This window comes from Fringilla coelebs, assembly GCF_963513975.1.
Source record: "Fringilla coelebs genome assembly, chromosome: 3".
NCBI classification, from domain to species: domain Eukaryota; kingdom Metazoa; phylum Chordata; class Aves; order Passeriformes; family Fringillidae; genus Fringilla; species Fringilla coelebs.
In genome coordinates, this window is record NC_140030.1 from 58,675,288 (window position 1) to 58,687,329 (window position 12,042).

At 38.7% G+C, this 12,042-nt stretch overlaps 1 protein-coding gene across 1 annotated transcript in view; it reads left to right on the plus strand.

The window, feature by feature from the left end:
• The window catches only part of LOC311152149 (monofunctional C1-tetrahydrofolate synthase, mitochondrial-like), a 107,058-nt gene that overhangs the window by 4,888 nt on the left and 90,128 nt on the right, over positions 1-12,042 (plus strand). Inside the window, exons 3-4 of the mRNA XM_084202996.1 lie at positions 2,599-2,739; positions 9,258-9,326. Of these exons, the coding sequence (XP_084059122.1) occupies positions 2,632-2,739; positions 9,258-9,326 (177 nt within the window). The 5' untranslated portion in view covers positions 2,599-2,631. The remainder of the gene's footprint in view (positions 1-2,598; positions 2,740-9,257; positions 9,327-12,042) is intronic.

A 12,042-nucleotide genomic window follows, 5' to 3' on the forward strand; every position in this document is an offset into this window, starting at 1 on the left:
CAGATGCATTTTATAAATATTTGGAGTGATGTTCTAGCACTCTTAAAATCAATGACACCTGTGTAAAATGGCAGAGCGCAGCAGGCACAAAAGTCTGCATTTTAATGAACAGGGATGCTGTGGTTTCTGAAGAGTATTACATGACTGATGCCCTTGATCCTGCAATTGAATCCATGTGGGTGGATCCTTTCATCAATAAAAAACTGACTTTGCAGCTAAGACTTCTGTCAGCACTTCATAGGTGTATAAAGGTTATTTAGAGTTAAAATAGCACCTGCTACTACAATTTTTTTGCCTGTTTCTTCAATTAAATTCTATGTCACTCTTTGAGCATCTACCTGGGATGTTTTTCCTCTCCTTTTGGGTTTATATAGAAATAATGATAAAAACTTTTCTGAAGTCTTCCAATAAACATTCTGATAGATCAGAAGTATTTCACCATATAGTTTGGACATAAATTTCTCAGGCTTATTTCTTGTCTTACCTGTGCTGCAATGACTAACTGAGGACATTCTCAAATTCAGAAAAGATAGTGGAATCCATGTCATTACAATACCAGCAAAGTTCATTGCATTTAGAACTGCTTCCAAAGAATACAGAAAATGTTTTGTGATTTCACCATTTCACTTGACTCACTATGCTGACAATCTCAGTTACAGAATTATTTTTCTTTCCCGTGGTATGCAGGACTCTCTGCCTCTGTCCACAGCAGAAAAACGCTCAGGTGTCTTCAGAAGTTTTGACTGAACAAGTGGGTACATAGAGATCAGCCTGAATAGGGCTGCTCTGGGCTGTAGCTGTCAAAAACTAAAAGCAGGAACATGGATTAAAAAAGGGCAGAAGCTCTTAAAGTACTGGGCAAATGCACAAGAGTGGTAGGGGGTATGTTCTATGTAGGTGCTTCTTAAAAACAGACAAAGCTCTCAGTTTGAACAGATTCCTTGGTATTAGCATGGGATACATTTGCCAGAGGTCTGATAGAAGCAGTCCTGGGCTTTTTACTCACCTAGATAGCAGCAGAATGTCAGTTACTAGACTTTATGTAGCCTTTAATTGCTGGAGATGGAGAGATTACCAAAGAAATTGCAGTTCTTGGTCACTGCCAACACTGCATTCCTATCACATAATACATTAGTGGCTTTTCTATTCTTCTCTGTTGATGTCCTGACAGCATGTGGCCTGAGCTTTACTAACAGTGCATTAGTGCAAGTCCCACTAATCTAAAAGAAAAGTAAAAACTATTGCTTACGTTGTGCTGAAATGCTGCACAGCTTGGGTGTGTTTCTACAGGAGCAATAGAACTGATGCCACATATAGTTCTTTGTGCTTTTTGGCTTACATATTTGTTCATTTAATTAAAAAAAAAAAGGAACAGAGATATATTTTATGTTTTCATAGGTTAAGCACAAGACTTAACAGCATAGACTCTAAATTTTGAGCTTAAGTAGAAAAAGAATGATCAAATGTAACAAGAATGTTTTTGAAACCAGAATAAAAACCTGTTGGAGATCATTACAGAAAAAAAAAAAAATTAAAAAACCCTCCACAGTGTTCCTTTGCTCAGGCCAGTAAAGCTCAAAAGACATCTGGTGATTTCCTGTTTCTGCCACAGAAAGAAAATTCTTGATCCTTCAGGGAGCTTCTCTAAGGATAATGTGAGCCAAGGGGCTAAACAGTCTGCAACACTGGTCCTCAAATAAATGTAGTGTAATGGAGAATATTAATCAGGGAATATAAAGTGTTTGAAGTTCACAGAATCATACAACATCTTGAGTTGAAAGGGATACATCAAAGTGGAACTTGGCCCCCCAAGAGTCACACCTTATGCCTGAGAGCATTGTCTGAATGCTTCTTGAACTCTCAGGCTTGATTGTGTGATCACTTCCCTGGGACTCTGTGCACAACCACCCTCTGGGTAAAGAACCTTTTCCTAATATCCAGTCTAAACCTCCCCTGACACAACTTCAGGCCATTTTCTCGGGTCCTCTCATGAGAGAAGAGATCAGTGCCTGCCCCTCCTCTTCCTCTCATGAGGAAGCTGTAGGCAGCAATGAGGTCTCCCCTTGGTCTCCTCTTCTCCAGGCTGAACAGACTAAGTGACCTCAGCTGCTCTTCATATGGTATCCCCTCAGGGTCTGTCACCATTTTTGTAGCCCTTCTTTGGATGCTTTCCCATATTTTTATGTCTTTCTTGTATCATGGCACCCAAAACTGCCCCAGCACTGGAGGTGAGCCCGCCCCAGCTCAGAGCAGAGCAGGACAATCCCCTCCCTTGCCTGGCTGGCCATGCTGTGCCTGATGCCCCCCAGGGCAGGGTTGGCTCTCCTGGCTGCCAGGGCACTGCTGGCTCGTGTTCACCTTCCCACTGACCAGGACCCCCAGGTGCCTCTCTGCAGGTCTTCATTCCCACAGCTCATTGCCCAGTCTGTACGTAAAGTTACTCTAGTCTTAAGTAATCTCAAAAGCTGTAAGTTACCATTTAGAATTTGTTTGAATGCCAGTGTGAAATTTATCTTTCCTGAGTTTATCCCTGATGATCCCCTGTGAGTATTTCAGCTGACTTTGATTTGGTTCATGATTGTCATTTCTACTTTACAGGCTCAGTTTGATATTGCTGTTGCAAGTGAGATTATGGCCATCCTGGCACTTACCACCAGCCTTCAAGATATGAAAGAAAGACTGGGGAGAATGGTGGTGGCTAATGACAAGAAAGGACAACCAGTAACAGCAGAGGATTTGGTATGTTCAGTGCTGTAGAGACCTGTGAATAACCTCAAACATGTTTGTTTTGCCTCTTGAAGCATTAAAAAGGCAGGTACATGCCAAAGATTTTGCTTTGAACAGCGCAGTCAGATATCAAAGAAAGATCATCTTCTGGGCCAAAACCTGCTTGAGAATGAGAACAAGATGTAGAACTCATTTCTTCAACTCTAGTAACATCTGGCTTAGAAAGCCTCTGGTCTCCATAACCTACTTGGATCGTTTTCTGCAATTGTGAAGGCAAACAAATTCAGTGCTGGAGGGAGTCAAAGTGCGGGCTCTTATTTGAGAGAGCTGGTAATGTTTGCTACTGTGCTTTTAGAGTCTGCTCAGATGCTCAGTGATAGTTACCACATGAATGCCTGTACCACTGAATCAGAATGGAAACAAGCTGTTCTTAATTCAGAGGTTGCTGATAGTGCTTGGGACAGGTTTATCTGTCATTAGATTTTTTCCTCTTCTTTATCTTCACTAGTTGCTGTTTCCTCATTCCCTCCTTCAGCTTCTGAAAAAAATCAGTATGTTTTTTCTTTAAATCACATTCTGTCCCTTGTATCTGGGCTGTGAGTGGTTAGAAGCTCACCTGAGGTTGTGTATGGCAGGTTCTGGTGCAGCCAGAAGCTACCAGCTGATGTTTGTAATCAGCTGCATGCCAGGAGCAGTCTAAAGCCAGCCCACCGCTGATGGCTGCTTGTATCACACAGGCTCTGTATGTTTTCTCCTCTTTCTCCCTCTTTTGTGAACATCTCCTCAAACTTACTGAGTAATGAATGAGTAAAGCAATGAGTATCTGCCCTGTCAGCAAAGATAGCCAATCCACCATTCAGGAGCACCTTCACAGCCTTAGTGGATTCCAGTTTAATAAAGAAATGAAAACATGATATCTGGAGTGCCTGGGTTTAAGAATGAAATTAAGGTTAAAAATTTCTAAGTACAGTCATCATTAAAATTCCAAGTAAATAATCTTTTCCCAATTATGCAGGAGACATATTCTAGCTATTGAAGTTTTGCTTTTGCTTTTCAATTGTATAACTTTGTCTTGGCCAAGTGGAGGGGAATGGGGGATAAGTTACATTATAAGGCATATGCAAATACTTTAAAATTATTTAGTGTTAGAATTAAAACTGCATTTGTAGTATGTGATTTTAATTTTGACACTACTTTTGAATGAAGGTATTTTTATTTATTAGCACTGCAAAATATTTGACCTGTTAACCACTTAATGCTAATCAGCTTGATGAATGAAAGAAATGGCTTTTCCATTGAGGCAAAAGAATTTTAGAACTTTTCCACTGTGTCCCTAAAATGAAAGTAGTGCTCAGCAAAATGTCTGTTACTAATTCAGTTTTCTTTGGCTTTTCTCAAAAGCAACTTCCTATGCCTAGTGTCTCAATCATTTGATAGTTTTGCTTGTACTGAACATATGTTTCCAGTTGTTCTTTAAAGCAGTGTTTTGTATTATACCAAAAAAACAAAAAAACCCAAAAACCTGCCCAGAAAGGAAAAATCATCACAGTCTGAAGGACATGTGTTATGAGCATCTGCAGCTCTGCTGCTCCATTCTTTTCCTTCTGGAGGTTCTCCATACCCTGCACAGGAAAGACTTGGGTGCATGTCATGATTGGGAAGTGCAGGAACTCCTACCTCTTTTGTTGTGCAGTGTTAAAAACAAGTATGAGAACCATGGGAATAGGAGGAATATGGTTTCATGGTTAAGGATGTAAAGCATCTCTTTGGAGAGCTTTATTCCTGGGTTCTTAGCAAGACATTCCTGAGGTGCTCTGTCCACACAAACTGATTCTTACACTACATAAGGAGTTAGGCATTCCTGAGTCTGGTTTAATACTAGAGAGCTAACAACTGAAATTTATGGAAAGAGTGAAACTCTATCAAGAACTTTGAACCAGGAGAAGTTATTTTCTGTTGTCTCAGGTTGAGCATCCAAAATTAGTGAATAAGTTTGAGCTTGATTCTTGAGTGTGCAGGTTTCTCTTTTGCAAAACAGGAACAATTGTTTATTTCTGAAGATTTACTAATGTTGCTGAAGAAGTCAGATGCTGTGGTGTTGGGATTTAAAAAACATCAAAAGAAATTAGCAGTGAGGTCTCTATGATTTCTGTACCAAATTAAATAATACTTACTTTGTACAGGGGGAGAGAGCTTATGAAAAACCACACTGCACTGTGAAAGTGTATAAAGTTGAATCCTCTGGAAACAACAGCAGGAGAAGTATAGTCAAAGACCATAACAAGTCATAATTCATATGTACAAAGAAGATGAATTTCTGTTCTTTCTTGTTGCATTTTGTCTCCTTTGCTGGTTTCTTCCCCCAGGTGGTCAGTCTGTTTGAGCAGCTTGCAACTAAACCTACTGTTTCTGGACTTTAAATGCAGTCTCTACTCTTTCCCTCTTCCCCTGCAGCTTGTGCTGCCTGTGTTGATATAATCCAAGGATTATTTCTTGGGAAAATCTTCACACACATCAAGAGGTCTGATGTGAAGCAATTCTGCTCCTGAATTTCCATCCTCCTTTCAGGTCAGGGTCAGTGAAGAGGTAAGGCTCCATAGTTCAGTAAGGAAAGACTTCAAGACAGCTTGGAACAAAGGAAGAACACTGTACAAGATGTTAGAATGCTCTCAATCCAGGTTCAATAATTTTGACTTCTATTTTTGTAAAACAAAATCAAGTTCAAAAGCTTGAATCTATCATAATCCACTGACATGGAATATTTTAGCCCAAAGGTCTGCAATTGCATATAGTTCAAAGAAACTTTAAAGGCACTTTTATCATGAGAAATACACACAACCTGAATAATGGGTCAGTTCTGCCTATCTTTAAAAAAAATTCTGGGGTTCATGTTTATATCCTACATAGATTGAATTTATGCAAATTTAAATATTTGACAGTAGTCTTTAGTTTTTTGAAATCTATGTGAATCAAAACCACTAAACCTTTCTCTCTGATTTGTTTCCAGATGTACGCACAAAATACTTCACAAAAATACAATTGCTCTTAATTTTGACTTTATATGCAATATATTTATCATAATACAATAGTAAAACCTAAAATACACATTGGCAGATATAAACCATATGCAGAGACAGGCTAGGATTAATAGAAAAAAGATAAATTGAATATTTCATGAATTGAGAAGACTCTTTCCGCAAGAGTAGTGGATTAAATGTCTATCCTCTGTAATGGAATATGTTGAACCCTTTGCCAAAATGTGGTGCTCATTGTACAGTATTTTGAAGACTTAATTGCTTTTTGGCTTTTACAGTGAGGTAGAATTCTGATGGACACATACCATATTTTTATATGAAGCTAAATCAGAATATATGCCCAAGATCAGTATTTCAGCAGATATGAAAAATATTAAATAAATATGTCACTATTTTTTTTTAATGAGACTTCTTCTCAGCTTACTTGCTGTACCATACTGTTGGCTTTCAGTAATTCTGGGACCAAAAGAAAAAAAGAAATATCTTCATATTTGCTTATGTAAATGATCTGTCAGCTAGTGAGATTTTGTTCTCTGGTTCATCAGAAACATTGTGTACAGTGTTCACATCAAACAAAAGGAGTTGCAGTTCTTCTCTGATTATGGTTTGAGGTTTATAGGACCAAAATTACAGAAAGTATTATTATTTTGTTAGAGATTATAGTTTCTATTGAAGGGAAGTTGCAAGTACTTCATTATTTTTCTTATAAAGAAAAGGGTTTTTCTCTGCCCTTCAGTCTGTGTAGCCTTTATTCATTTCATAGTAGTTCCTTTCAATCACTTTCCTTGTCATCTGGTCTTGGCTTTCATTTCCAGTCTTGATAGACTTCAGAGACTGCTCCACTGGAAGTTGCTTTGAAAGTATTTTGGATTTTCATCTAAGTTTGCCTTTCCTGTGTCATGTGTATAATTTATTTTTTGCTCTGTGATCTGTGCTGTGCTGGGGAGCATACCTGCCCTGACAGCTGCTGGATAGATGGAAGGAGCATTATTTTCAGGAATACCTGTGATCAATTCCAGGAAGGAACCCAGAAAAGTTGAACATCTGTATACAATTGATTCAGAGCCCTGCTTCTTTCCTCTGACAGTGAGTTAGTGGAAATCTAATGATCTTTGGGCTCTCACAAGCTTAATTGGTGAGCAAGTGTCAAAGCCTCTAATTCTTTTATAAGAAGTTTACCTGTTCTGAATTGGAAATAGGAACCTGATTCCTTAAACAGCTTTGTGAATCAGATCCAGGACTTGGAGGGAGCTGTAGGAATTGTATATTAGATACTTGGAGGATTGAGTGTACAAAGAAATGAAAACTTCATTCTCAGTCGTGTCAGATAGGTATGAAAACCTAAAAAAAGTTTGTTTAGCTTTTAAGGACTGCTGTTGACACCAAACCTGGTTAAGAACCATGGGAGGCACAAGATACGCCTATTGGAGTATTTACATCTTTTTTTCTTTGCTTTCAGCTTCAGATAAAGTGAGTTGTTGTGTCCAGAAGGTGTGTCTAGTATTTCCGAAATAATGCATAAGTAACATCTCCCAAAAAGTTCAAATGCAGAGGAAGTGGTTTCTTACTTCCCTGTTTTTATCAGACTGGTGAAGACATCAGAAAACAGAGGAGACAGGATTTGAGCCATTATTATCTAGAAGGAGCAGGGGAGGAGGCTGGGGGAGAAGTGTCCTTATTTTATTTTTCACTTCTTCTTCCCCCAGCTCTTCTTTCCAGTAGGTCTGATCCATGGCTGCTCAGGTCGTTATTCCTGCTGTCGACCACTTGAAAGATCAGATGTAAAATTTTGCATTTGGCTTTTTTTTCTCCCTCTAGAAATTAGAGTATTTGGGTATGTAAACAACATAGCACCAGGTTGTGTTTATGGAGGTGGTGGAGTCTCACCTTTTTGAAAGAGTGGAGTGCTTATACTTCCTTGCATTTTAATCCTGGCTTCTAAAATTAACATCTTAAGAAACAGCAATCTAATTCAGAAGATGAAAAACTATCCTGTTTTCCTATCAGCTTCTCGTATTGTATCTTTGTGGATCCATTGGGTTTTGTAAATAGTGGGAGATACAGAGTGCAAAGAAAAATCTTTTCCTTCTCTCTCTCTGCCTCACAGTCCTCCAAGGAAACACTTGCTATGCATCAGTAGAAGCCAGTTTCACTATTTTGGTTTCAATTCAGTTTTATCTGAGGCCAAATATTCTGCATCATTTTCCTCTGAAGTCTGTGCTCAGAAGTGATGCTCAGAAAGGGGGATATTTTGTTTCATAAAATACTGCACTTAATCATCACATACTTTTATGTCTTATCTGTTGCCGGCAAAAATTTCATGCAGATTTTGATTGCTCAAATTTGGGGTTAGTTGACAAAAGCTGTGTTGGGAATTATAAAGGCACTATTTTTATTGCTTTTCTTTATTTGAATATTATTGCTCATCTCTTTATAGGCAACTTGGATATTGTACCCATGTTTTTAATCTTCAGTTTAAACATTTACAGCAGCTAGGATTTTTGTTTGGTTTTCATGTTTCTTTTCAATACAAGAATATATTCTTTTTTTTTGCATTCTCTGGCAAGTCTATGAGCTACTCTTTATAACACTACTGTGGTTTTTTTGAACCGTGATCTAGTTCTTTCGAAACGAAAACCATCATCTCAAAATCAAAGTAATTCAAGAATAAATTTGAACATATGCTGGTGGTTTCTAGATAGCACTCTTCATATAATCTGATAGTGATGTGCACACTCTGCAGCCTTTTTTTTTCCCTAGAATAAGCATTGAAATTTGGTGTAGAGGGTTGTTATGACTTTTATTTATTTTAAGGTCAGTCAGTTTGAAATTTATACTTCAACAGAATTTTTAGGGAGGAGTAAAATTTTTTGCAACCAAAATGCAGGAGTTTGCTCAACTCCTCTTGTGATCTCATCATCACAGTAAGGCACCTCTAACTTTTAATATTGTGATGTATTTCTTATCTTCCCCTAGTAAACTCTGTGGCTGCTTTCATCCTCTATCTGTTATGTGTATATTTGTACAAGTCTTGAAAAATACTCTCTCTGGTTGTTGCTAGCTATTGATTTATGCTGTACATTCTGTCATGAAAGAAATACATCTCTCATTTCTTTAGGCAGTTTTAGCAAGCTGTTGCCTTCTTGCTTTCTCAGGTCTCAGTGGCCTTTGGCACTTCATCTTTTGTTACCTTGAACATCCTCATGCTGGTTACTTAATTCTGTTTCTGATCTTTCCATGAAATAGAACAAAGAAGTTGCCTGTTGCATTTTAAGTGTATTCGGAATAAAATAATTTTTGTTTTAGACACAGTGTAAATACAGAATTTTAGAAGTTCTGAGGTAATGTTTAAATAAATTCTTTATGCATCCTTGCAACAATGCTTTGAACTGTAAGGGTTGTAAGAGGATGTAAGGGTTTCGAAACTATGAGTGTAACTTGGAAATGGTGCACCTCAGAACTGACTTCCTTAAAATGTGGACTCTTGTCTTTTAGGGAGTAACTGGTGCTTTGGCAGTTTTGATGAAAGATGCGATTAAGCCCACGCTAATGCAGACATTAGAGGTAAGTATTGCTTATGATGCCTGCCCTTCTCCAGCTTTCAAATTCCATACTGTGCTGATCATGCTTCTCTTCAGCAACTGTGCTTGACTTTCAAAGTTCAAGCCAGGGTCTGAGCCATAAAACCATTCTAGCAAACATTTATTTCTTTATGCTAACTATTCAACTCTATCTGTATTTATATATTTTTGTTGGTTTTTTTCCTTTTTTGAGATCTGGCTATAGTCATAATTTTACCTACTGTTGCAAACAAGCTGCAGTGCATTGTTGAGCTGCTTCTGAGCACAATGGGAGGCAGGTTCATCTTCTAAGTCACAGATTTACTACTATTTCCCACCTTGTTCTCACAGGGAAGTGTTCTTTTTGTGTATTTCTTTGTGTGTTCTCATGACAATTCCCACAGCCCAGCATTTTGTGTGGAAAAAAATGCTTTGCTGTGGCCATTCTAATCCGTATTACAGTTTGTGCCATTCAAAATCACAGGAGGGTCCTTTCAGCTGGTAATGCATTTTCTAAAGATGCCTCCCAGCCACCCTATCTTGCCACAGCGCCTTCATGGACTAAATGAAGCTTTCATGGGCTATGAGAGGAATGTTTTACACTTACCCTAGTGAGCTTTCTTCCAAAAGCTTAAAGAATGTAGAATTAGCACAAGCTAACTTTGTGCTGGGCAGTCTGGTATTGATGTTTTGATGGGAAACTAATGAGCAAGGGGAGAAGGAGGAAGAATAATGAGAAAATAATGAAGCACCTTTGAAAACAAATGCACTTGGAGAAAAATCAGTGTCTATCTTTTTTTCATTTGACCATCAAAATTACATAGCTGGAGTATTTCACTATGATTCTTGATATGATGAAAAGTTGAAGAATGCAGAAAGATACCAGTGCAATCACCAGTTGATAAAAAAGTCTCATTTTCTACAGCATGTTGAAGCTATAACTGTCTTTTTGCTTTTGAGTTTGGACAGGGACAACTTCCTAGTCTTGGGGAATATTAGAAAAACAGAATTTAAGTCTATGTTATTTTATTATAGCCATCTTAATTATTTTCCCCTGCAAAGGAAACTGTTCTTTCATGTGGCTGTCTGAAGAATGTATGTGTGTGCATGTGATAATTTCAATATAACAACCAGTAGCAGAAACTGGAGGTCACATAGCACTGAGAATGTCATGGCCAGAGCTCAGTGTTACAATCACCACTTGGATAACATTGTGTGTGTTAAGCGCTGGTGACAAGGTAGCTTTGATTCTGCCTGTTTAGTCACTCTATTTGCACTTTGCATATCTGTTGGAAAATACAGTGGTTTTGTTGCAGTGTTCTGAAGGACAATTATAAATGTCAGAAAAGATTCTTTTGATCGATAGGCGTTTGGTTCTGGGACTTGCATGCATTTATTTTTTTCCTTGCGTTTCTTTATATTCACATTTCTGTGCAATAAAATTCCTGCCTTTTATGTGGTATTCTTTTCTAGTCTAATCTATGCTATGGCTGAAGCGTCTGCCAACTTTCATCAAACGCTGTTGCTTGTTAGCAGGACCCTGACCACATTACCCAAAGATTCATTTTCCCCCTAAATTCTTCTCACAAAGTTATTTTTAAAACAGCAAACCAAAGCAGCTCAGAAGCCTGCTTCATGCTCCACTCCTCCACTTTGAGTCTTGAAGATGAATTTTTGTTACCCTGGAGGTGAGCCTGCCCCAGCTCAGAGCAGAGCAGGACAATCCCCTCCCTTGCCTGGCTGGCCATGCTGTGCCTGATGCCCCCCAGGATGTGCTTCACCTTCCTGGGGATGCAGTGGCCCACTCTTCTAATGCCTGTGCTGTTGCTGCTCTTGAGCTCTCTTCATTATTTTTAATTCTTCGTCTGAGCAGCTGAAATAGGTGCTACTTTTAATAGCTTCAGTTTAAAAAAGAAAAAGGACAGGAACAAGGAGGCTGTTGTGCCCTGCACACTTGAATGTACTCTAGTGCTCCACTTGTGAGTTAAGAGCCCTCTAGCTTGATAGATTTTAAGCCAAACTTATCCTAGTATACCCTGGAGTGGTAGATGTAGCAGTTTTTCTTCTGCTATAGGTAATGCCATCTTTCTGATGAATGTGTGAATTGCAAATCAGAAATGAGGATAATGGAAGCCTACATTACACTTGAAATAAACCTAATAAGTGGCACCCAAAAGTTAGCATCTTAAGTTTCCAAAGAGGTTACCAGTAGTAATTGGGTAACATAATCCTAATCCCTTTGGGGAGAACAAGTTCTTCATTAAAGGGTAAGGACCTTTAGCAATAGCACTATGATTTGACAACAGAAAAATTAGAAATAATCCTACAGCACATAGATGAAAAAACAGAATAATATGATTACAGAGAACATAAATGCAACTCAGAATGCACCATGGACCTGTCTGGCAACTAGGGACTAAACTGTTCACCAAAGCAGATCTTCCAGATCACTTTGGGGGATGGCAAAAAGACTGCCAGATGAGGGAGAGCAGGAGTTCTGGATGACTGAGTTGATTTGGCATCATTTGTAAGTCATAGTGACTGTGGGCAGCAGTGACTGGAAGGAGCCATTGCAGAGACAAGTACCCAGATAGAAGTAGCCAGTGCAGCTGCACTCCTCTGTGGTCTGGCCACAAGCCTGGCGATGGGAATTATGTTGAGCCGTGGAAGTCTGAGGAGTTGCTTCTGAGGGCCTGTGAGAAGGGAGAAGAGCAACATGC